The 25,985-nt window shown below is 42.9% G+C and overlaps 3 protein-coding genes across 5 annotated transcripts in view; all 3 read right to left on the reverse strand.

The window, feature by feature from the left end:
- The window catches only part of LOC125762923 (uncharacterized), a 40,811-nt gene extending 28,770 nt beyond the window's left edge, over positions 1-12,041 (reverse strand). Inside the window, exons 1-2 of one of the 2 annotated variants that reach the window (XM_049425554.1) lie at positions 11,739-12,041; positions 9,454-9,603 (exon numbers count right to left, since the gene is read on the reverse strand). The gene's annotated coding sequence lies outside the window, so the exon portion shown is untranslated. Of the gene's footprint in view, positions 1-9,453; positions 9,604-10,903 lie in introns of both variants that reach the window. The other variant, XM_049425553.1, reaches the window with a different exon arrangement.
- Positions 12,042-13,742: 1,701 nt separating this feature from the next.
- Positions 13,743-19,018, reverse strand: LOC125762926 (multidrug resistance-associated protein 1-like). Its single transcript, XM_049425557.1, has 7 exons — positions 18,563-19,018; positions 17,829-18,490; positions 16,242-17,738; positions 16,095-16,174; positions 14,625-15,996; positions 14,172-14,553; positions 13,743-14,101 (listed from the first exon to the last, which is right to left on the reverse strand). The coding sequence occupies exons 1-7, from the start codon at positions 18,896-18,898 to the stop codon at positions 13,907-13,909; spliced, it is 4,524 nt and encodes a 1,507-aa protein (XP_049281514.1). The 5' UTR covers positions 18,899-19,018; the 3' UTR covers positions 13,743-13,906.
- A 1,182-nt stretch (positions 19,019-20,200) lies between these two features.
- LOC125762924 (multidrug resistance-associated protein 1-like) lies at positions 20,201-25,878 on the reverse strand. Of its 2 annotated transcripts, XM_049425556.1 has the most exons (7): positions 24,903-25,878; positions 24,169-24,830; positions 22,596-24,092; positions 22,461-22,537; positions 21,020-22,388; positions 20,552-20,933; positions 20,201-20,483 (listed from the first exon to the last, which is right to left on the reverse strand). In XM_049425556.1, the coding sequence occupies exons 1-7, from the start codon at positions 25,236-25,238 to the stop codon at positions 20,289-20,291; spliced, it is 4,518 nt and encodes a 1,505-aa protein (XP_049281513.1). In that variant the 5' UTR covers positions 25,239-25,878; the 3' UTR covers positions 20,201-20,288. The 2 variants fall into 2 exon arrangements, with proteins under 2 accessions (XP_049281513.1, XP_049281512.1); XM_049425555.1 differs by having other exon boundaries at positions 21,020-22,537.
- Positions 25,879-25,985: the final 107 nt, after the last annotated feature.

Raw genomic sequence — 25,985 nt, forward strand, 5'->3', positions numbered from 1 at the left:
TTGCGTTGCATCAGACAGAGGAAGAGCAAAAGCGTGTGAGAGATAAAGAGAAAAACTGACAAATTTATTAATTTCTTCTTAACACCTGATTGTGAGTATTTTATTTCGTTATTAGCTGAATACATCTTAGCTCAATAAATAAGCAGGTCCATAAATAATCGCCGGTCGCTTCCGTTGCATTCCCTGTGAGCTGCGTGTGCGCTCAGGCAACGTGCCCGAAAGCGATTACCTATTGGTAAATTCACAGCAAACGGTGTTAGGTGCACTGCGGGGAAACAACAACAAAAAAGATGCAAACCGGTACACATTCGACGCGATGCACAAAACGGGGACAGGATGCTGGCGGTTAAATGAGTGCTTGTATAAATGTGACATTTGAATATGGTGGTCGTACATCTTCGCAAAAAGATTTAGCGCGAAAGATTTTACAATCAAACACTTGCCTGTGAGGCTTGCGCGAGACAGCACATGGAGGTTTCTTTTTTTTTTAATCTCGTACAATTTAAAACCTCCATCAAGCACCAACTTAACAGGAGGTCAACATGGATCAACGTGGCATTACACGGTATTCGCACAAGAAAAAGGTACCCTTTCTGAAGCGGCACATTAAGACAACATATTTTTGGAAAAAGAAGCCAACAAAAAAAAATCACATCTTCTTTTTTTTTGTTGCTATTTTAATCCCAACACACATTCCAAGAATCAAGCCCTTGTCTGGTGTTTTTTTTGTATGTGCTGGCAGCCAGGCTTTAAAGGATGGTTTTCTTTTTTATTTCCGTTTTATTGGACTTCCCCCAAAAAATGGGCTCTTAACAGGGAACCTTCGGCTGAACATTCGTCTGTGCCCGCCACTACGCTCACAGCGGGTGACAAAGTGGTTTAATTACATCCCACGTCAGCAAAAAAACTTCCAGCATTGAAGTAAACATAGCTAAGAGGCCTGGCTTCGTTTTATATAAATTATGTTTTTTATTTTCCATTTTTTGCAACGCTAAGCGATTCTTTGAACGTACTGGACATTTCTTTGGAGTGGTAGCCCGTCATGAGCATAACACATTAGACGATACAATGTATGAAAGAAATCAAACGACCCAAATGTTTGATAAACATATTCCTCTTTTATTCTTTGCGCCCATTTTATGAAACAGTTTTAATCGTTAATAAGTATCAAATTTGAAATCGTAACGTTTGTTACATATTAAGTTTGAATCAAAACCACTGTATATGTACTGCAAGTTGTAGAAAAATTCAAGCCAGATCATCATTTATTATGAAATAACAATCCTATTCTGAAGGATCACCAAAGCAAATAGTTTTTGGAGAAATAATTTTTCATTGGAAATAAGTTTGCGTAATATAGAATAACTTTTTCGTGTTTATTAAGCAAAACACACTAACTATAAATTTGTGAATAATAATGTGTAGCGAATCTTACGAGAGTTTAAACTAACCGAACGATGACAATTATATAAACGACAAGTTAACTCTATACAAGAAGAGCTCATCTAGCTTGTCTTCCCCATAATTAGTGTCGTGTATATACCATTTAATCTATTAAAACTTAATTATCAGCAAAAACAACCGACTGTGAGCTGGATTCGAAGTGGTCCATCCACTCATGGGCAATGAGATGGCACAAATGTTAACCGCTGTATGTTCGAACATTGATTTGAGAACACCACCGGTGAAAGAAGAACTGTAAAATATCCGCATCTGTATCAAGATGCATTTTGATAAGAATAATCCATCCAGCCATGTATCGTGCGATGATCGATACGAGTTAAAATAAAGTTATTATTTTAATAACCAGGATGTGATGTGATTAATACAATATTTAGGGGTTAGTCAACCTTCGATTGAACGATTTTAAATCGTGTAAAATTTTTCGTTTCCTATTGTTAAAATGATTATTTCAACTAAATATGACATTATCGTGGCACTTGGGCACACTTAAAATTACATTAGAACAAAGTTGAATAGTGTCCTTAATTTAGTTCTAATTTTGAATATGATACGAATGTAGCCTGACCTTTTGTTCGAAAGTACTAATGATGATAGTATTTAAATTACTTCTATATAGAATGTATCTAAATTAGTGAAGAATAAAGCTGTATATTTTACATTATAAGAGAACACATCATACTATGAACAATTGCATAATAATAACATTAATAAACCAGCAACTATAAATACGGCCAAGCAACGAGAAATGCTGCATCACCAGCGTTTGTAAGGCATCTCTAATGTAAATGTATCTCAGTCGTGTGGCTTTACGATTGCTGCTGCGTATATTGGTCCGTCGACTTAAACTGGAATGAGTTGGAACCTATAGAGCCGTGTGTGAATGTTTCGAAATCTTGTATTGACATTGGTTCGTTCCTCTTCGCTTTTTATCGTATTACGCGTAATCGAAGAGAAACACTTGTTTCAATATGGAACACGTACGAAACAATCTGCCCCTTGTGTACAAGAATGGATTTATAAGTGGGTGTTTTTTTTTTTAAAATGTATGAGTTGACATAAATGAAATATTCACTGTTGCAAACATATCTTTATTGCATATTTCAATATTTTTTTGTTTCAATAGAAATGCTTTACTGTCGATGACAAATTAGGAAATCATATGAAAAAAAAATAGATAGTGTTGCATTTGCTCCATTTAACACTTTCCAAGAGGGAAGTAAGCTTTGAAAGATAACAATCTCACCTCACCTGTTATCATATCTACCGGAAGTTTGTGAAGCCATGAACCAGGGACGACTTTGCCCTCTAAAGTGACGGACCTAACTTAAAGAATAAATCGATTTTATTTTATTATAACAAGTTTTTTCATTTTCGAATACATTTTCCACCAATGTTGTAAGATCAATTTTTACTGCTTTGCCTAAACATTGCGTAATAAAGAAAGCACTGCAAAAAAAGACGAACGAAGAGAAACAAAAATGTGGAAATTAATTAGTTACAAAGACACATTTTTCATTCCGTTTTCTTTCGTCTTTGGGGCAAAGTTACGATTGAGTGCATTTAACGCTATAATTCATCACCTTTACCAAGGGTTTCTCAGTGAACATATTTCGCTCATTTTCCGCACTAGCAGAAGCAGTGGAAAAATAACTTTGAAGGTTCTTTTTTTGTTGTTTAAAGGGCGCGATTAAAACCCGTTGGGCACACCAATTGTGGCACGGCTGAATGCAATCGAACGCACGGCGCCATTTAAATAATTTTCCCTTCAAAGTACTTATCCAAAAATTTCCATCACGTCCTCCCCTGTGGATATGGGTGCTCTATATATGTGTGTGTGGGGAGGTTTTATGCGCGATTTGGGGATAAACATTATCGGCGCAAGTAGACCGAATCATTTTATAGCCACCGACAGGTGGTTCATCATGGCGGGTGTCCAGTCTATTTTGTTGCGATTGATCTGACGCAACAGGTCGGTGTTTGGGTAGCTTTTTTGCAGGGAAATGGAGTGAGCGAGTGGAGGAGAGAGAGAGAGGGGTAAATGTCATGCGTTTATGTTTTTGAAAGCTTCTGTTTGGTACAAAAGGTTAGCTAGGATAATTAAGATTTAATGGAGACCATAACATTGTAGATACGGAGTGTGTAATTGGATTGGAAAATAAAATTTAAGCTTATTGCTTTAGGTGTATCTCTAAATAAGTGATACATATTCCTACACACAATAAAACTGTTGGTGTACAGTTGTTAGCAAACTGAATGTGGATTAAGCAATTAATATGATATGATACGCTTAAAGAGAAAGTCAGCCGAATAGCGCATACTAGCACGAAACTCCATCTGCAAAAGCAACCCAGCGACAGTGAAAAATTCAAATTAATCTACCACCAGCAAAATAATACAATTTGCATCCGGAAGGCTTGGCACGACCAATGGGCATGACGAAAAAGTGTCATGGCGCTACCGTTCGTATCTGGTGGAAAGTAAGAGCGAAGCAAAACGGGACGGTGGGTTATAGTAAGTTGTCTCATTCGATCGAAAGTGGCAAACGTGGCGGCACCATGACAGACTCGACGCATGTGCGCCCTCGCTCCCTTGTCCCTGACCCACCATCCCACCAATATCAGGGCTTTACTGTGGTTGATGAGAGTGAAGTTTTCATTTTCCTTCCGAAAAGGGAGAAAGCCGAACACAACAGTCGGGAGTATTTAGAACAACGTTGAAAAAAAAAGAAGCCAACGAAAGAAGGAAAAAAAAACAACAAAATTCGTTTCGTCCACCATGCAGCGGAAAAACATGGCGTTACGGGTGTTTGTGAAAATGGAAACGCAGTTCTTTTAACACAAAACACAAACGCTAGCACAAAACTGTGCATAACCTAAAGCGGAACATTTGTGCGGCACTTATATATACACGCACACATGCATAGATTAAGGTGAATAACAAGCGGCCAAGACCTAATGAAACGTGCAACAGTTTCAACCACTCTTGGCTGGCTGTGTACTAGTGCACAAGCCCACAACCACACGCATCATCGAGTGGGGCCAACACGTCGCTGTTGGCCTTCCCGATGGTGGAATTCATTAAACAAAAAAAACGTGTTGGGAAAACAACACAAGTTAGGATAGTACCTAGAACGTACGTGAAAACTTAAAGCTAGCATTTGGACCCACAACATTCCTGATGCGGATGCGAGAGAAGCGAGTCACAGTAGGTTACGATCGTGACGAAATACTATACCACCATTAGAACTCTAGCAGTCAACCTTACCTACCTTACGGGCAAAACACTACAACGTGATCTTCCAATACGAGCTCATTCGGGCGCAGATGTACGATGATACTCTCCGCTTGTGACAATTTGACGAACCCTTCCCCATATCGTTACATCGCCACTAGGTTAACATTGTAGAGTTCTGGAGTTACGCTTGGCGGTGCAAAAACTCATGTCAAACTATTCATACAGGCAACCGTCACCCTTGAATGGATACGATTTCTTCGAAGAGTTCAGAACTTTGGATGCTTGGAGAGGGTCCGCAACGCTCTTGATCTCGTTCGATACCGTGAATTTACGGTTGATTGCCTACTGGATCTCTGGTTTGAGGTTATGATGTACTTTTGCTTCGAGTATCCACAATGTACCATTATTGTGAATACTTTCGCTTTGTTACTAACCCGTAGTGCAGTGAGATTGTCATTCTACACGTTGGAGTCGGAAACATTCGGAAAGCGTTGATATTGATACGAAGTTTGCAAACGAAGTGGCGAAAGTGACCATCTCTCTCACCTAATGCTAGATTCCAGTAGGAAATGCAACGGAATGGAAAATGTAGACTGCAAATTGCGGCAATAACTTAAAAAAAACAGTTGACGTTCCTCCTTGCACACGAATAACTCGATTATGCTCGGTGGAGATGTCTACAATTACTGAGACCTTTTCAGTGTATGCAAGGTTTGCGGTTTTAGTTTCACTTTCCTTCGCACTGGTTTTGAATTCTTCTAGTTTCCATCTTCTACTGTCAACACCCGGCGAACATTGTCTTTCGTTCGCATATTTAGGTGTGAGCGTTATAAACTGGACCGAAATGGTAAGTAATCAAGTTTTTTTTCTTTCATTTCTTACATTAATCAAGCGTAACGAGATCGCTGAGGTGGCATGGTTTCAACTTAACCTACTTTGTAATGGATCGAATCAAAGCAAACTCCTTTAGGCAAGGAGCTCCCTGTTTGCAAACCACGATCCTAATGCATTCTGACCGCAGAAAAGTGGAATAGAAATTATTTGCCTCATTCGCTAATATTGCAACGCTTACGAATGGGACGAGAACTGTGATAACACGTTGCACAACGAATTGCAATGTGTGCGAGTGCATCTAGATCCGGAATGCATTCAGCACTGCTCGGTGCAGTCGTTCGAGAGGGAGTTTTGTGATAATGAAAACAAATGACGAAATGAGGTTATAATGATGAATATGGTCACAAGCAGTGAGAGCAGTGCAGTGAGATAATTTCACAGAAATTCTTACAAAAAGGTGTGATAACTTAGAACATCTTGAGTTAGTGTGGAATTCAAAAAAAAATGTCATCTTAATGTCATCCAAAATGTCATGGAGTTGTCATTAAGAGATCTCTGGTTGAAGATGTACATGCTGCTCGAAATGTGATTGTTTACAAGATTTCCAGCGTACTCCAAGCTCTAACTGTACACAACTCCGGGTGAAGCATTTGCTTAAGTAACACGGTAGCATTTGCATAGTCAAACAATTAATCGCTGCTCGGTAAATGTACCAATCGTGTATAATAAACACATACACAGAGACGCAACAAGCGGGAACTCTATCGAAGTTCTTGCACAGTCTGGAGCAGTTAGCACGCGACCCAACGGCCATGGTACGCATTGATACGAGACAAACGAGTAGAAAAAATGGCGGAGATCCAACTGCATCAAGACTGTATCGGGCGTTGTGTAGCAGTGAACGATAATAAATCATGTATAATTTATAGAACATAGACGTAACCGGAGGGACCGATGAGCGTTGTGGATAAGGTACGATAAGCGAAGAAAACGGTCCAGCAAGGAAGGAAGATGTGAAGCAGAGTGCAAACACGCGTCGCAGCTAAAAATGTTGTAATTAACCGCGCAACCATACCTGAGGCTGGTGGCGATGGTCGTCGTGGCAATTAATCAGCTAACAACCTGCTCCATCAACCCGACATGCCGGCGATGATGCAGCAGTTGGTAGCAGAAGGAGAAAAGAGAGCAGTAGGACTTGTGCCCGGGAGGCAGGTTACAGACTGTCAACGCTAAGAAATTGTGTACACGACGGGCAGAAGGTACTAATGGGACTTGATCAAACGGAGATCTTCAAAATCATTGATAAATTGCTGATGTATATGGTATGGGTTCTGACGAGATCTGACTTCCATGTTTTCGTTAACTTGGTTAGAAGGCATCTCTATAAGTGATTTTACATTGAGAAGGATTCATTCACTTCGACGATTCCTAATAGAATTGGACGAAAATAAAACGTTTTAGGAGCTTTTTCGATGATTTACTTTTAATAACTTTCCTTTACACTTCCTTTATAGCCCTATTCACACCTGGTTTTTATGATCGTAAAATCCCGTACAATAAACTTCCGCCGTTATGATACAGTAACAGCAACATTTCCCTTTACATATTGCCCATTGGTCACTATGTTATAAACGCACTTTACTCTGGGTCATAAGGGCGCTCGTAAACATCGTACAACTACACGGCACAAGCTTCTCCAGCAAGACAAGAAACTGGCTGATCAATTGTCAGATCATCAACACATTCTGGGAAAGACTTTAAGCACCACAACAGCGGCACGTGATTAAGGGTGAAAGAAGTCTGCTCAGTTGCACCCCACGTTCTCCATCATCACCATCAGTGCTCTCGGGTGGGCGTCCAGATAAAAGCAAGAAAATCAAAACACACAAATCAAACCACCACCATAAAAAAGGGAGGCACTACCTCGCAGCTTAACACCCCAAACATGGTGTTAATTGATTAATCACTTCGTTAGGCAACGATTTCATGCCTTCGTGCTGCGTGCTAAACGAGGGAGGTCAAGTCCATCGCGTCCATTCAGGGCCATTTTAGCAGTCAGCATCGTTGCTTTTTGCGATGGCTATAGCATAACACACATGTAGTGCCAGATTCTGTACCACAAATTCGCATCTTTTAAAAAGGTGGACATTTTTCCCTTAGTACCTACACGGATCACATGAACGGATTGGACAGCTTGTTCTACAGCTCGTCAAAGTGAAAAAAAAATCAAATCCCGAAAAACGAGGTCACCAAAAAAGGAAGGACACAAGCAAAGAAAGACATACTGCTGCTTGAGCGCTTTCACCCCTTTTTTCCACTCCACGCTGGCGTCCAACAATCTGTCAATGCTTTCGTTCCGTTTCAATGTCATGACGGAGCGGCATTAAGTAACTGCGAGTAGTGCGAGCCAGCGCAGCTCGGTCGCTTTTGTTGCATGTTTGCATGCTGTGACGTACACGGTAGCATTAATTGAAGACTTGTGTACACACGCACACAGCGCACATCGTCGCGGTGTGCGACCTCATCACATAAACATCCCTTCCCCCTTGTCAGCTGACCTATCCCTCCAAATCCCCGAGCGTTGTGGGGATCCGGCTGGGGAGACCCTTGGTGTGGTAAATAACGACAATTGCCATGTTGCAGCTATTTATTTGTGTGTTTTATGCGGCGACTATCGTCTCGCGGTCACACTGGGGCACTGAGGGAAAAAGAAGACTGCTTTGAAAAAAATATGGCCGTTTATGTGTGTGTGTGTGTGTTTGTGTACCCGGCACATCGTTTGGATGTGGATAGCGCTGAGCTGGCTGATTTCCGAGATTCATAATTGCTTTATGGATAGTTGACTCTCTTCTTCCTGCTAGTGTACTGAGCTTTCGGAAGTTTTTTTTTTCTCCACAGCTTTTAACGTATGTTGACGCTGTTTTGCTCATAAATGTCATGTTCTATTAAATATCTGTGCTAAAGCATCCGATTCGGGCATTTATCCTTAGGTTTGCTTGTTGCTATAAAACGGTCTGTAAGCATTTAAATTATCTTACATGCAATCATGCACCCTGTTGAATCAGCTTCGAATTGTACCAATCCTTCTCTTTAAATTAATTTTCTAGGAAAATGTTCGTTGAAACTTGACCTTGGTTTATAGTAAAAACCGAAACAAACATAGTGGACTCCATCTTAAAACGCCATTACCATCAACTGACATTGCTTTTGACAGCCCTGTCAATCGTGTCTGTCTTTCCGCGGGAAAAGTGCTTTATTTGCCGGTTAATGGCATCCACCAAAGAGGCGAACGAAAACTACTAAACTGCTAGTAATGATCCTAATGGGTCATTGAACTAGGGGTGCATATTAAATCGCTCAATACGTTCGGAAATATTTAATTCAAGGATTGTTACCAAGCAACAATTGTTTGCCATCGTTTAAAATAAAATTAAATAACACCAGGATAGCTATTTAAGGCGCTATCCCTTGGACCATTTTCACTTCGTTTCTACTCGCGTCGATTAGTAAGTATATTCGCTTGCTTCATAGCCAGCAGGCAGTTTGTGGTTGATGAAATTAATTTGCCCAAACTCCGTTAATGATTTAATGCCCGTTAGATTGTCATTCGGCCCGCGCTACGAAATGCCACGCTTTTAGTTTACGATCAATAAAATGTTCAGGATGAAACATTATCGAGTTTTCTTTTTTTCTGATGATATGTCAGGAGTAAATTTCAGCACGTGTTGAATAAAAAAATGTTACCAATTATATTTGGATTAAAAAAATAGTTACCTAAACTACATTGAAAACACTGAAGGTAACTATTAAGGAATTTTTCGCGATTTTTTTATAAGAGGTAAAACAACAAAATGATAGGTGGAAAAATACAATTGAATTTGTATGTAACTTATGCTAAAACCGTGAAAAGTAAACACTCACCTTTCCTAGTAGTAGTCTACTAAATATGCAACAGCTTTTACCGCCAGCAACTGTCAAACGGTTTGACACTTTTCGTTGTCTTTCTATCGCTCTCTCACTCTCTCTCTCTCTCTCTTTTGCGTACACGTACTTTCACATCAATCACGAAACCTGGTTGAGTTGAAGTTAAAATAAGAAAAAAAAGCATGAAACAATTTTAACGCATCGTCACGATGGCTTCAACCCCATTGTTGTTGACGTGTGTTTGTGTTTACGTGAGTGTATGTGCGCGATACCGCTCTATTGTGCCGTGTTGCCACCGTTGGGTGCCGGTTCGTGCTTTTGATTATCGATGATGCACCCTCGGTAAGGTAGCGTTGCATATCAACCCGCACCGAATGTACATTCAAAGTAGCAATCGCACCCGTTCGCTTGATCGCCCTGTGCGGCCTCCGATCTTACCCCCCTCAACCTTGCCAGCAACAGTACACGTTGCACCTGACACACGACGAGAACGACGGTGCATCTTATGCATGGACACGAAATTAACACACACGCATACACACACACACAAACACTTGCCCAAACCACCCCACCCGCAGGGGGGTTTACTGGATAATCGTATCAACTTTTGTTATTTACTACCGTGGCAGAGGGTTGCTGATGATGCGTTGTTGTGTTTTTATTGTGAGTGCAAACGGTTTTTTTTTTCTTCTTTAAACTTCGCACACCCCAACACAAGCAGCACACAATGTTGTAGTCGGTGTTTCGAATTTCTTCCCTGTGCAACTTTGCGATTTAGTGTGTTTGTGTGGTTGTTGTATGTTACGCAAGTAAGTTTTTTTTGTTAGTAATTTCGTTCACACGCGTTTCGCCCGGTGCGGTTCTAATCGCATATCGAATCGATCGATGGATGCTCTAGGAAGGTGATAGGCGGGAGGTGTTTTCCTCACCACCCTCGAATGGGGTGGGAATGAGGTGAAAAAAAGCTATCGATATCGATAGCTTTCGATATCGTTGATGATGTTGTTATTTTCTTCTTCTCTCTGTTTATATTCTAGTGTTGTTTTCAAGGTGCACACCAATTCTCACTCCATCTCTCTCTCTCTCTCTTTCTGCCTCTTTCCATCAACACCCACCCATACGTAAGGGGGTGGCCTTCATCGGCACTCAGCACGGTATGGGAGGGTTGGTTTTTCGCTACCATATGTTATCGCACAACCTGCCCACTAACGGCCAACAAGACCCGGCAGCCTCACGGTTTATCACTTATCGCCACCCTTTGCCGGGGGGTGAAACAATCCACTGCACACATACACTACAAACGCACAAACGCAAACACACAAACACAAACGATATAAAATAACCGGCAATAAGACAAAATTCAGCGGAACATTTTTCCCGCGCACTTATCCGGTTGTCGTTTTTTTTTTCCTTACGTTGATTTAATAGACAATTTGCACCTTCTTACCGTTTAGCTTTTCCGGCTATGATCCGTCGTTGAGTTGATTTTCCTATACGATTTTGGTATACACACGCGAAACACGCCGCGTCGATAAGCGCCACACACTGACACCGCGTTACGCTACGGAATGAAGTTGCGTTTTCCTGCGAGCGATGAGACAACACAAACAACCAACCAAACAAGGGTGACACGCACGCACGCACGGAAAAACTCGCACAACTGGAGAAGCGCGAAAAAGGCACTCAGAAACACGTACACTTAGATACAAATATGTACACAAATACACATACGGGCTTGGTGAAAAGTGAAAACAAACCACCAACACTAGTGCAGCAACGAATGGTCGCTCTCTCTCTCTCTCCCGGTCACGACGCTTTTCTGCTGCTTTCCTTCTGCAAACGGTGCAGAGAAGAAAAAAAACCGAACCGCGGAAAAACTTCTACCGAAAGGCACACTTTAAACCACTCGGTCTTTGAATCGGCTGCAGCACGTGTTTCCGGTGGTACGATGAACGGAAAAGCCCGCCTTTTTATGCTGCCCGGTGTAGTACATCGGTGGGGTGGAAAAGTTTTAACTTTCCTTTCAATTCTCTCGTCACCACCTTTAATGTCGGTATCGATTACAGCGGATCATCTTTGCTGTGAATATTTTCGTTGCACTTTTTTTTTTGCTTCTTCTTTGCCGTCACTACTTTGTGTTCTTTTAGGGGCCGGTACTAGGCTGCTTGCTTTTGTTTTATGTGGCCTTTTTTCTCCCACTTAAGCACGCTTCGAGTGCACGGTATGGTCTGTGCACGGAATGGGCTGAAAATTCAAACAATATACTTTTTTTTGCACACTACCTTCTAGCTGATATGTAGAAATCGGATAGAAAAAAATACTTTAATGCTTTAATGATTCAAACTGATCGCAAGTTTTAGCAAATTATCTTCCTTTTAAGTTCGTTCCCAACATGGGGTTTAATTTTTGCACAAACTCAAACAGCACACAAGTTTTTACGGTTTGTCTGTGCTTCCGGCACTCGGGTGACGCGCACTTTGAAAGGAAAGCAGAATATCGAGCACGTCGCAAAACGCGCACGCTGCCACGACATGGCACACACCGTGCTTGCCAGTGCCGCGTACAAATAAAACTGACACTACCCGCCAAAAGTGTAGTTGTGCTGGGTTGTGTTTCGAACGCATTCGCCGCACTTCGGTTCGTGTTCGGAACACGAAGTTCGCGCTTGTATACGCGTTTCCAGTGCGGGAGCAACCGAAAAAGCTTATCGAGCCGAACGTGTGCCGGCTGATGTTGTGCTTTTCACCCCTATTGCAACAGTGCTACCCTTAATATTTGTAAGAGACATTGAATTTTCATTTCTGAGTGCCAGCCAGGGACATTAATATAAAAAAAAATGTCTAAAAAGGTAAGTAAACATACTTCTTCTTGGCTTAACGACCTTACAGGTCACGCCGGCCATTTCTGGCTTACTAGACTTATTTTACCACGTAGCCGGATAGTCAGTCCTTGCTACGGGGGAACGGTCCGGATGGGATTTGAACCCGGTCCGGCCGTGTGGACTGGCGCCGTTTATCACATGCACCACCGGACCGCCCAAAAGTAAACATACACACTTACTATATATTAGGTTTCAACAAACTTTACAGTTGAAATGTAAAAAGTAAAAACTGCGATTTTGATGAATGTTTCTCTTCTTTTCAAATTATACAACAAATTTGAGTGTTTGTTCGTGCTATTAACTCGAAAAAATATGTTTTAAATCATTTCCAATACTTTGTTGATTTGATTTAAATAAAACATATTTTTTAAAAGCAATTTTCAATCTCTTTACAAGCTTCCAAAATTTAAAAAATCATGATTTTGTATTGAAAATAATATGATGGGCTACATTTATACACTGCACTGTTTCCTGCTACAATGTGAAATATTTCATTTTGCTAATAATTTTTTGTTAATTACTTTAAGTACAGTAAAAAACTGTTTAATCCACACAAGTTTCATGATTTTTAGTGACATAAAATAGTTTGAACATTAATGTATTGTATTTAATGTAATTTATGTATTTTAATTCCGTTTCTTTTAAACTCGTGGCGCCATCTAGCGTGCAAAGCTGTTGAACGCAACATTCGGTACCGTATTGAAGCGTTTTTAAATGGTCCATACAAGTTAAGCGTTTCGGATTTATTTTGTTAATTGAAATTTAGAATTAATTCGAATTTAATTGATTATTATGTAGATAATTTAAATTGAAAACATAATAATGTGTTTCTCACACGACATGGATTTTATTTAGGAAAATTTGTATGATCCATAGTGCGGGAAGGTTAATGCAAACAAGTTCCATAGCTGTTTGTTGAAATCAATGCTGAATGTTTTAAATTGTAATGGAATGTTAAATGACTTAAAAAGATGTTCAGTACTATGATTCGGTAATTATAATTTGATAAAATCACTGACAACGGTTAAACAATCCACTTGTTTTCAATCTCTTTCAAAACTCATTTGGAAGCTAACGTCAAACAGCTTTTTGATTCTTTGTTGTTGATTACATTGATTATAAAAAATTTGCTTCGCTATTTGTATTAATTTTTTACACCATTACGTTACAAAATACAAGAAACCTCTAGCAACAATGCCTTCGCTGGAAAGTATGGTAAACAAAGACACACACAGACCGTTATCGCTATTTGATTATTTCCCTTGTGTAGGCTGTTGTAATCTTGCCTACAAGTCGTAAATGCCCAGCCAAATGGGCTGTCGTATGATTCAGGTGGTAGTCGATAATTTTTTAACATGTTATAATCGGTACCTAGGCACATAAAGATAAGCAATTTAGGCAAGGGTTCAGTTTTTGAAACTTTATTTGGTTTCGAATGGCACACGTAAAGTTTAAGCTAATGACGCGAAAGAACGCACAAACACGCTAAACTATTAACACTTACAACTAACAATGGAATAATTATGCTTATGCTAGCTGAACACATCATACCACGGCATGCAGCGATTATTAGCTTACGATGCCCGCGTTCTTCGCCATGCTGAAGAATATGGAATCTCTGTCCGCTAGTAGATTTTGTGGTGAGTCACACTCCGCTACCAAACCCTTGTCGAGTACCAGAACACGATCCGAATCGAGAATCGTGTTCAATCGATGAGCGATGGTGAGAATTGTACAGTCGGCGAACTCCGTACGGATTGTTTTCTGTAACAATGAGTAAAAATAGTACAGGTTAAGATATAAACTAAGCACCAGTATCCCAATCATTCCTTACCTGAATCAAATCATCCGTTTCTAAATCCACCGCCGCCGTCGCTTCATCCAAAATCAACACCTTCGTCTTGCGAAGAATGGCTCTTGCTAAACAGACTAGTTGTCTTTGTCCTACCGACAAGTTTTCTCCGTTCTCGGCGATTTCGTGTTCCAAACCTGCTGTAAGTCCCTTCACAAACGTTTTCAGATGGGACAACTCGAGAGACTTCCATACCTGGTCGTCGCTGAAGTTATTGAAGGGATCCACATTCATGCGAAGAGTACCGGAGAACAGAACCGGATCTTGTGGAATGATGGTCAATCGGCTACGGAGCTGGTGAAGTCCCATTTCGGAAATGTCAAGTCCGTCGATGATGATTTGTCCACCGGCCGCTTCAACAATTCTGAAGGAAACACATTTTTACGTTTTGTTAGTATACACTTCTCGGCACCTTATTCTCATGTCGCTGCGTACCTGAAGAGACCAAGTGTCAAACTGGACTTTCCTGCTCCGGTACGACCAACAATACCGATCTTTTCTCCTCCACGGACACCGAGCGAGATACCTCGAATGACCAGATCAAGACCCTCGCGGTAACGGATCTGATAGTCCTTGAACTCAACCTTTCCTTCTGCAGGCCAGGCTTTGTCCACAGTTCCCTTCTTCCATTCGGCTTCACGCGGCAGCACGGTGTACTCCTCCAATCGTTCAATGGCGACAATGTTCGTCTCGACTTCAGCCGTCATACGTACGAGGAAACTCAACACATTAGAAATCTGCAGAGCATAGCTAATGGAGAGTCCAACTGTTGCCTGCCCGATGCTGTCTCGAGCTAAAATGGCGAACAAAGCTGCAAACAAGATCACCAAACTTCCAATAATTTCCAATCGTACGCCCAGCCAACGATTGGCCAGAATAGTTGGGTAAGTCACAAGCTGGTTGTAATCTAAACGATATTCTGACTCCTTTATGAAACGTTCCTGCTGGGCATAAGCACGGATAGTCGACTGTCCGCCGATACTTTCACCGAAGTGGGAGTAGATCGGACTTCTGGTGACGGACTCCAGTCGCTTCAGCTGACGCGACGTTTCGATGTAGAACCGTTGCACGAAGTAGTATATCACCATCAGCGGTGGTACGATGGCGAGGAAGATCGGCGTAGATATACCGATCACAACAAAAACACCGATGACGCTGAACAACATCAACAACCAGGCACGGATTGTTGCAGGTAAAATGTTGTCTACCACGTCCACATCTTTTGAGAACCGATTGATGATACGACCCAGTGGAGTGGTGTCGAAGAAGGACATTGGCATATGCATGGAACTCTCCAGCAGCTTATCGTGTGATTCTTCCGCCGCTTTCAAGCATCCCAAAGCAAGCAATACTGATCCGATGAATAGTGCGATCGATTGTATTCCTCCTAGTGCTCCGTACACTCCGAGATACATGTCACGCACTGAAGTGTCAGTAATAGCTTCCGGATCTTCCGACCAATCAGTAAGCCACATACTGGAGTAGATACCACTACCTTGATTGATTATACTGAATACGACTGACCAGAAGCCAAACTGGAAACCAATGGCAGTGACGTATTTCTTATAGACAGCCCATGTTACAGACCCGGTGGCTGATTCTTCCTTTTCGATTAGCGTCGCCTTATCAAGGTTCTGGATGACAGGAACTTCCCGTTTCGAGCTTGCCTTCGACTCTTGTCGGCTAATACGCTTCTTGCGCTGGCTACCATTACTGCCGCCCGATCGTCCGGACCGTACAGACAATGTGCGTTCTACGATACGTTGGGCCGTTTCGTCCTTGAGTGATTCCTGGATTAACTTAATTTCTGGTGAGGAAATAGTAAGATTAAACGTTTGTAAAAGTTCTGTAGAGGAAGAAGTCGAATTAAATAACATTCTTTTGCGGTGAACTCTATCAACTTACCCTCTTCATCTGATTCATCAAGTTCCTGAATGTGTTGAGTAAGGAACTCTGCAAATGCGCCCTTCTGGTCAAGTAGTTGTCTGATTTTTACAAAACAATAATCATTAATGCATTGCTATTAAATAATTTCACGTAGCGTATACTTACTGATAAGATCCGCTCTCCGATATCTCTCCCTCCTTCACAACGAAGATGTTCTCCACAAATGGCAAGTAAGAAATACCGTGTGTGACTAACAGACGCGACTTGCCCACCAGCATTCCCGATGGTCCAATCACCTTCTCGAAAATATGCTTTCCTACATGAGCGTCCACAGCACTTAACGGATCGTCAAACAGATAAATCTCAGAGTCGGCATACACAGCACGAGCCAGAGCAACACGTTGCTTTTGTCCTCCCGAAAGATTGATTCCCTTCTCACCGATCTCCGTCGTATCTCCGCCGGGAAGCATCTCCAGATCGGGCCTCAGGGCGCAACAGTCGATCACATTATCGTACTTCTTCTGGTCGAATGGTTTACCGAAGAGGATGTTGTCACGCAGAGTGGCATTCTGGATCCAGGCTTGTTGTGGGACGTAAGCGATCGAACCATCCGTATTCACCTGACCACTTATCTTTTCCATCTCGCCAAGCAGTGCCGATATCAGGGAGCTCTTACCAGTACCGACCGTACCAACGATCGCTGACAGTTGTCCCTTTCGCAACGAGAGATTGATGTTCTTCAATGTGGGTGTCTCATCTCCCCAGGAAAATGTTCCATCCTTAATAGTGAGTGCTTCATCGCTCTTGTTGTTTGTCACATTGCTGGGATCCAACTCAGCACTGTTTAGGAACTTATCGATACGCTTAACTGACACCCAAGCTTGCATGGAGAACGTCACCATCATGGGAAGCATTCCGAGAGGGAAGCGTAGAATATTAAACAAAGCAAGCGACACAAATGCAGTTTGTGGATCTAAAATATTCTCTTCATCCATCAGCACGTACACAGCGAATGATACGAGAGTGACCAGGAATGGTGCGATGGTGAATGTAAAGTAGATTCCTGCACCATAGTACGCCATACGCTTCAGAATGCCGATTTCTTCCTTGCGAACTGTCAAAATGTTATCCTGGAAGCTTGGTTCCCATGCGTATAGCTTCAGCACTTTGATACCGCCAAGAATTTCGTTCATCTTCTTCACACGATCATCTTTGATCTTCATCTGAGCCACTTGAGCATCGCGCATTTTTGTGGCAATCACACCAGACACGGGTGTGATCAGTATCATTACACCCAGCCCGGCAAATACAGCCGCGCCCAGAATATCATACAGCAAGTACACACATAGCGCAATGATCAGTATTCCAGACCAAAGGATATGCAAGTATGATGTAAGCTCGAAGAATCGTTGCGCATCCACAGCCATGAGGTTAACAATCTCACCAACGGTAGTATCCTTTTTAGCAGCACTCGAAATTCGGAGTGCCTTACGATAGATGGCACTCACCAAACCGGTACGTATGCGGAATCCGCTTAGGAAAGTGTTGTAGTAGTACTGACCGTTGAGCAACGCAAGTAGCAGCGAGGCAATAAACAATGCGAACGTCAACAACATCCCCTTCCAAACGGGGCCGTCTAGTGCAATAACTGCCATCATTTCTCTGCGAAAGGGGTATCAAAAAAAAAAACACAAACACAATCGATTAGATTGACGTCACGTTATCGGAAGAGAGTGTTGAAGCGTGACATACTGCATGAGATACGGCGAGGCAAACTGGAGTCCAGATATCGCTATTTGTAGCATTCCAGCGAACCAAAATGGTGCACCATACGCCCGCACCATTGCGTACAGGGATGATCCGTTCGTTTCGGAGTGTGGTTTGTATTCGATGTTCGGTTTTCCAGCCTTCTTATCTGCAGCGATCTGTTTTTTACGCCCGCTGACAACGCTCATATCCCAGTACTTGTCGAATGGTGGCACTAACTCACTTGATGTGTCCTGTGGATTAATGTCGTACAGCTCTTCCATAGTAAGAGGTTTCCGGAAGCCTTTCCAAGCGAACGCATCAAAGTAGAGGAACAAAAGCTTGGAAAAGAAGCTTGACTGAAGCTCCGGGTTAGGATTTTTAGATTCGGGATAGTGACTGATCTTGGGTGCCTTATCGGGGAACAGCTCCAGCACGAGCATCAAACAGATGAAGGAGTACTGGATGATGTAACTGACGTATTGATACTCCCAAAAGTCCACCGTGTCACCGGATCCGATCGCGTTCGGTCGCTTATCGTTATCCATCACCTCCGTACGGAGCTGAATGATGCCGAAGAACATTCGCAGGAACCAGAACATGAACATCGTACCGGATGTGCGAATGCCGTACTTACGCATGAAGAACAGCAACACAATCAAATCAATCTAAGGAAAACGAACAAACACACATCATTATTTGCTCACTTGTACACCATTGTGCCACTGTGTCTCACTCACATAAGTCAATGCATTGAACACGGCCGTCAGGATCTGCACATCGTATAAGCCCTGCTCATCTTGATAGCTCACTACCATGCCCAGATCGATCCAGGACATACACATGAGCAGGAATATCACTAACATCTTGGAGAGATTGTACCAGTTCCATGGTATGTCTCGATAACGACTTTCGGTAATTTTCAAGATATCGTAGACGGAGAACACGAACAAAAATAAACACGGTACCCATTGCAGGATGACGCGCTGGAAACAGAACGTCAGGTTGGGATTGTCTATGTCCCACACGAACTCCTCGTCCCAGAACGGACCACCACAAAAGTCCTCGAAGGTCATCGTGGACCCTATGGTTAGATGAACACGTTACCACTTCAGCACACTATCGTCGACTGAACAAGACCACTGTTACGTCGAGACTGAAACCCTCCACCCGGTAATCGGTACCGTTTTATACACCCGTTGGATTGGTACAAGGGGGCCCTTATCGTGCCTATTTTTATTGTCCCGATACTGGTCGTCGTCGCCGTGCGTACAATTGCATGCGATAATACAACAACGTTATACCATTCCACGCCGAGTCATCGGGCGATGAATACTATCGATTGGCGAATAGATGTTACCTTGCAATAATTCATCTTCCCTAGAAGGGAATCCGATAAGCACACGGGCAACTTTTGCTGCGTCACGATGAGGTATTCCAGCGTCTATCACGAGATGAACGCGCCAAAGCTGCTGATGATGATGGTATAGATAATTGTTTTGGGACAATCAAGTCTCGATCCTGCGTTAACGGTTAACAAGGAAGCACACTGTTATCGTAAATACCTCTAATGGTACTTCCACACCACTACAACCGTTTGCGACCGACTACTAGACATGTCGCTATCAAGTGTATGCTTGTTTGGTTGTGGCGCTCTGATAGCTACGGCAGGGGGACAGGTATGGTGCAACTATAATTGGATATTTGTAAACCAGAGGTTACAACAAGTTTTACACTTCGTTGGAGGCAAGCGTTCGGAGAGTACGACTAAAACGTGACTCTCGTCACCGCGCGTTTGCTTATCACATGACCCACCAGCGAACCAGAAAGGCTCGACTTATCTATCGGTGAAGTTACTATCGTTGAATGACCGCATGTCATATCGCAAGGTACATAGTATTTATGGAACTATCTATGTCGATCAATTATGAGTTGCAAATTTTGTTCCAAGGGAAATCATTAAATAATATATCCTTGACCACAAGTTCAAGCTTATTGTTCTAAGGCAAATCATTAAAAAATATCCTTGAACTTTTTGAAGAACACTACCATAAATCATTGATGGCGAAAATTCATGTTATCTTTCACTATGTTTAAATCTTTAAATCAGATTAATTGAACAGTCCTTGTACTGTGAACTTCGGACGCCATGGAAGCTTCAAAATGTGTCACACTTCTTTTAAACTTGAAGAAACATGAAGTCCTGTCAATCGTGACCAATTATCTATTAACAGTGATTACTTAGATACTATAATCAGGCTACTGGCATTATTTTACTTTTAAATAATGGCGCGAAGAGTAGCTCCCTTTGTATCCACACTTTAAAACAAATCAATAAACCAATTTCGGATTTGATCTAAACAAAACGAATAACAACGTACAATTTAACTATAATACATTTATGATATTGAAAATAATCTGTAAAAGAAATCGCTATAATACCATGTTGTGTGTCTTACAAGTAGCTTAGGTCACGATTCCGGCATTCTTCGCCATGCCAAAGAATATGGATTCTCTGTTCGCTAGCAGACTCTGTGGTGAGTCACACTCGGCTACCAAACCCTTGTCGAGTACCAGGACACGATCCGAGTCGAGAATCGTGTTCAATCGATGAGCGATGGTGAGAATTGTACAGTCGGCGAACTCCGTACGGATTGTTTTCTGTAAGAACAAGGCAAACAAAGTTCTGTCAGTATTTGTATGATGATTGTGTCTTTACTACTCCTTACCTGAATCAAATCATCCGTCTCGAGATCTACTGCCGCCGTCGCTTCATCCAAAATCAACACCTTCGTCTTTCGCAGTACAGCACGTGCCAAACAGATCAGCTGTCGTTGTCCTACCGAAAGGTTCTCTCCGTTCTCGGCGATCTCATGATCCAGTCCGGCGGCTAGTCCCTTCACAAACGTCTTCAAATGGGACAACTCGAGAGCCTTCCATACTTGATCATCGCTGTAACTCTTGAAGGGATCCACGTTGGCTCTCAGAGTACCAGAGAACAGAACCGGATCTTGTGGAATGATGGTCAACCGTCCACGCAACTGGTGAAGTCCCATTTGGGAGATGTCAAGTCCGTCGATGACGATTTGACCACCGGCCGCCTCGACAATTCTGGAAGAATGATAAATGAACATCTTGTTAACATCCATTCTGTGAGATAAGTTCTTACTCTTGGAAGATGGAAATCTTCCACGTACCTGAAGAGGCCAAGTGTCAAACTGGACTTTCCGGCTCCGGTACGACCAACAATACCGATCTTTTCTCCTCCACGAACGTTGAGCGAGATACCTCGAATGACCAGATCAAGACCCTCGCGGTAACGGATCTGATAGTCCTTGAATTCGACCTTTCCTTCTGCAGGCCATGCTTTGTCCACAGTTCCCTTCTTCCATTCGGCTTCCCGCGGAAGTACGGTGTATTCCTCCAATCGTTCCACAGCTACGATATTCGTCTCGACTTCCGAAGTCATACGTACGAGAAAGCTGAGTTGATGAGATACCTGTAACGCATAACTGATGGAGAGTCCAACTGTGGCCTGTCCGATGCTGTCTCGAGCCAAGATGGCGAACAGAGCGGCAAACAGGACTACGAAGCTCCCGATCAACTCCAACCGTACGCTAAGCCATCGATTAGCAACAATAGTTGGATATGAAACAAGCTGGTTATAGTCTACTCGTCGCTCTGACTCTTGTGTAAAACGATTCTGTTGTCCGTAAGCCCGTATGGTGGATTGTCCGCCGATACTTTCACCAAAATGGGAGTAGATCGGACTCCTAGTGACGGATTCTAGTCGCTTAAGCTGGCGCGAAGTGTCGATGTAGAACCGTTGCACGAAGTAGTAGATCACCATCAATGGTGGAACTACAGCGAGAAAGATCGGAGTAGAGATAGCAATCACAATGAACACACCGATAACATTGAACAGAAACAGCAGCCAGGCTCTTATCGTAACCGGAAGCACATTGTCCACTACGTCAACGTCTTTGGAAAACCGGTTTATTATACGTCCCAATGGTGTTGTGTCGAAGAAAGACATCGGCATGCGTAGAGAACTCTCCAGCATCTTATCGTGAGACTCTTTAGCTGCTTTTAGACAGCCTAGTGAGATGAGCAGTGCGGCCAGGAACAGTGCGATTGATTGCGCTCCTCCTAGTGCACCATATACACCGAGATACATGTCCCGTACCGATGTATCTGTTGATGCTTCCGGATCTTCGGACCAATCGGTGAGCCATATGTTGGAGAAGATACCACTTCCTTGATTGATCGCAGTTAACAAAACGGATCCAACGCCGAATTGAAAGCCGATCGATTTAATATACTTCTTGTACACTAGCCAGGTAACAGCACCGGTCGCTGATTCTTCCACACCAATCAAATTCGCTCTGGTTGGGATGGTTGTGTTCTCCTTGCTATGCAAACTTTGCTTGGACACTTGACGACTGACGGGTTTTTTACGTGTACTGCCGTTGCTGTCGTTTGAGTGGTTCGAGCGAACAGACAAGGCACGTTGGATAACATTAGAAGCAACATCGTCGTTAAGCGTTTCCTGTATTAATGATATTTCTGAAGAAAAAAAATCAAACCAATTGTAAAGAGATTTATCGAGTAAAACATGAAAAGGTACGCTTAACTTACCTTCGTCTTCATCGTCGAGCTCCTGAATGTGTTGGTTTAGGAACTCCGCAAAGGCACCTTTTTGGTCTATAAGTTGTCTGTAAAGACAAAACTAGTTAGGTAATGGCAGGAAATGATTTGTACAGTGTAACTTACTGGTAAGTCCCACTTTCCGATATCTCGCCATCCTTCACGACGGAGATGTTCTCCACAAATGGAAGGAACGATATGCCGTGTGTGACTAACAGACGGGACTTGCCCACAAGGATTCCCGATGGTCCAATCACCTGCTCGAAGATGTGCTTTCCTACATGAGCGTCCACAGCACTTAACGGATCGTCAAACAGATAAACCTCAGCATCGGCATACACAGCACGAGCCAGTGCAACACGTTGCTTTTGTCCTCCCGAAAGATTGATGCCCTTCTCACCGATCTCCGTCGTATCTCCACCGGGAAGCATCTCCAGATCGGGCCTCAGGGCGCAACAGTCAATCACTTTATCGTATTTTGCCTGGTCGAATGGTTTACCGAAGAGGATGTTGTCACGCAGAGTGGCATTCTGGATCCAGGCTTGTTGTGGGACGTAAGCGATCGAACCATCCGTATTCACCTGACCACTGATCTTTTCCATCTCGCCAAGCAGTGCCGATATCAGGGAGCTCTTACCAGTTCCGACCGTACCAACGATCGCTGACAGTTGTCCCTTTCGCAACGAGAGATTGATGTTCTTCAATGTGGGTGTCTCGTCTCCCCAGGAAAATGTTCCATCCTTAATAGTGAGTGCTTCATCGCTCTTGTTGTGTGTCACATTGTCTGGGTTCAGTTCAGCACTGTTTAGGAACTTATCAATGCGTTTAATGGATACCCAAGCTTGCATGGAGAACGTCACCACCATGGGAAACATTCCGAGAGGAAACCTCATTATGTTGAACAGGGCCAGCGACACAAATGCAGTTTGCGGATCGAGTACATTGTTTTCATCTATCAGCACGTATACAGCGAATGATACGAGAGTGACCAGGAATGGTGCAATAGTAAAGGTGAAAAATATTCCCGCCCCATAGTACGCCATACGCTTCAGAATTCCAATTTCGTCTTTGCGAACTTTCAAAATAGAATCCTGGAAGCTTGGTTCCCATGCGTACAGCTTCAGCACTTTGATACCGCCGAGAATTTCGTTCATCTTCTTCACACGCTCATCTTTCAGCTTCATTTGAGCCACTTGATGGGTTTTGAGCTTCGCAGCTACCACACCTGATACAGGAGTCATCAATATCATTACACCCAACCCGGCAAACACGGCGGGTCCAAGAATGTCATACAGCAAAAACAAACACAATCCTATTATTAACAGGGCTGACCATAAGACGTGCAAGTAGGAGGTTAATTCAAAAAACTTCTGCGCATCTACGGCCATTAGATTGACGATCTCACCAACGGTAGTGTCTTTCTTGGCCGCGCTAGAAATTCGTAGGGCCTTTCGATAGATCGCACTTATCAGCCCGGTGCGGATGCGGAATCCACACAGAAAGGTGTAGTAAAGGTACTGGCCATTGAACAGCCCCAGTAGCAGAGATGCGCCAAATAATCCAAAAGTCAACAAAAACCCCTTCCAGAGCGGTTCATCTAATGCGATAACAGCCATCAGCTCTCTATAAAAATCGAACAACGATCGATAAGATAACGCGCAGACAGTTGAAACGGATGAACGGGTTGTTCTGTACTTACCGCAAAAGATAAGGCGATCCGAACTGAAGGCCCGATATTGCCAGCTGCAACATTCCTGCGAACCAAAACGGACCACCGTATGCACGAACCATCGCGTACAAAACAGATCCGTTTGAGGGTGAGTGTGGTTTGTATTGAATGTCGGGCTTACCCGCCTTCCGATCGCTAGCCATCTGCTGTTTGCGACCTTTCTCTACGCTTATCTTCCAGTACTTGTCAAACGGAGGCACTAACTCACGAGATGCATCTTGTGGATTAATGTCGTACATGTCGTCCACGGTGAGCGGTTTCCGAAAACCTTTCCAAGCGAACGCATCAAAATGCAGGAACAACAGCTTACTGAAAAAGCTTGACCGTAGTTCGGGGTTTGGTTTGGGGTCTTTCGGGTAGTAGCTGAATGAAGGTGTCTTATCGGGGAACAGCTCCAGCACGAGCATCAAACAGATGAAGGAGTACTGGATGATGTAACTGACGTATTGATATTCCCAAAAATCCACCGTGTCACCGGATCCGATCGCGTTCGGTCGTTTATCGTTATCCATCACCTCCGTACGGAGCTGAATGATGCCGAAGAACATTCGCAGGAACCAGAACATGAACATCGTACCGGATGTGCGAATGCCGTACTTACGCATGAAGAACAGCAACACAATCAAATCAATCTAAGGAAAACGAACAAACACACATCATTATTTGCTCACTTGTACACCATTGTGCCACTGTGTCTCACTCACATAAGTCAATGCATTGAACACGGCCGTCAGGATCTGCACATCGTATAAGCCCTGCTCATCTTGATAGCTCACTACCATGCCCAGATCGATCCAGGACATACACATGAGCAGGAATATCACTAACATCTTGGAGAGATTGTACCAGTTCCATGGTATGTCTCGATAACGACTTTCGGTAATTTTCAAGATATCGTAGACGGAGAACACGAACAAAAATAAACACGGTACCCATTGCAGGATGACGCGCTGGAAACAGAACGTCAGGTTGGGATTGTCTATGTCCCACACGAACTCCTCGTCCCAGAACGGACCACCACAAAAGTCCTCGAAGGTCATCGTGGACCTATTTGCACGACTCAATTACCACTGAACGACTGAAAGATTGCTGATCATTCGCAGTCTCATTTTATACTCCAAACGTTCTTGAAAACACTTCAAGCCAGAGTGGCATAGCATGGAGCTGATTGTGATTGTGGGTATACAGTTTTGCTTTCCTTTTTTAACATTCGTTTGCATGACGCCGGCATGCGTCCGATAAGACCCAAGATCTGCCCCATTTCGGAACGAGTACAATCGGTTTCGGTGAGTTTGTTACGGATGACACGCCACCGTTAAACTTGCCTTACCCCTTTTGCGTGGCTGGCGTGTGCCAGGGTTGAATTTATTTACACGAGATTGCATTTTTGTTTGTGATAAGATTATCAAAAGTATCATTTAAAGCACGGGATCTTGTGCTGCGGGAGTAGGTGGTTAGAAAATCGGAGGCTTTTTCTATGGGTTGACTTACGAAGAGTACAGTAAAATATTGTTCTTATTACATCACTCAATCACTTGGAAGCTACTCAATCATTTGGATTCCAGTCTTAACTTCTGCTGTATTGAGCAGATGTTTTTTCTATGGTACCGTGACTCGAACGTACTTCTTAAACGTAAACTTCATCACTCCGGTGGTGTACAGATTTTGTTCACACGGGCCATTAAATGCTATCTTATCAGAGGTACGCGGTGTAAAAAAGCAACACGTGTTATCTTGAGGTCGCTTCGATATTTGTCATGCTGTGTAAAGTCATCCATTCATTAAGT

This window comes from Anopheles funestus, chromosome 2RL (assembly GCF_943734845.2).
Source record: "Anopheles funestus chromosome 2RL, idAnoFuneDA-416_04, whole genome shotgun sequence".
NCBI classification, from domain to species: Eukaryota; Metazoa; Arthropoda; class Insecta; order Diptera; family Culicidae; genus Anopheles; species Anopheles funestus.

Bases quoted from the DNA above. Each gene is read 5' to 3' on its own strand.
- LOC125762926 (XM_049425557.1), bottom strand. From the start codon at position 18,898: ATGACCTTCGAGGACTTTTGTGGTGGTCCGTTCTGGGACGAGGAGTTC. The intron at 18,491-18,562 runs GTGAGTGAGACA...CGTTTTCCTTAG, and splicing joins TGTTCAATGCATTGACTTAT to ATTGATTTGATTGTGTTGCT. The intron at 17,739-17,828 runs GTATGTCACGCT...CCCCTTTCGCAG, and splicing joins GCCTCGCCGTATCTCATGCA to AGAAATGATGGCAGTTATTG.
- LOC125762924 (XM_049425555.1), bottom strand. From the start codon at position 25,238: ATGACCTTCGAGGACTTTTGTGGTGGTCCGTTCTGGGACGAGGAGTTC. The intron at 24,831-24,902 runs GTGAGTGAGACA...CGTTTTCCTTAG, and splicing joins TGTTCAATGCATTGACTTAT to ATTGATTTGATTGTGTTGCT. The intron at 20,484-20,551 runs GTAAGGAGTAGT...TTGTTCTTACAG, and splicing joins AGACGGATGATTTGATTCAG to AAAACAATCCGTACGGAGTT.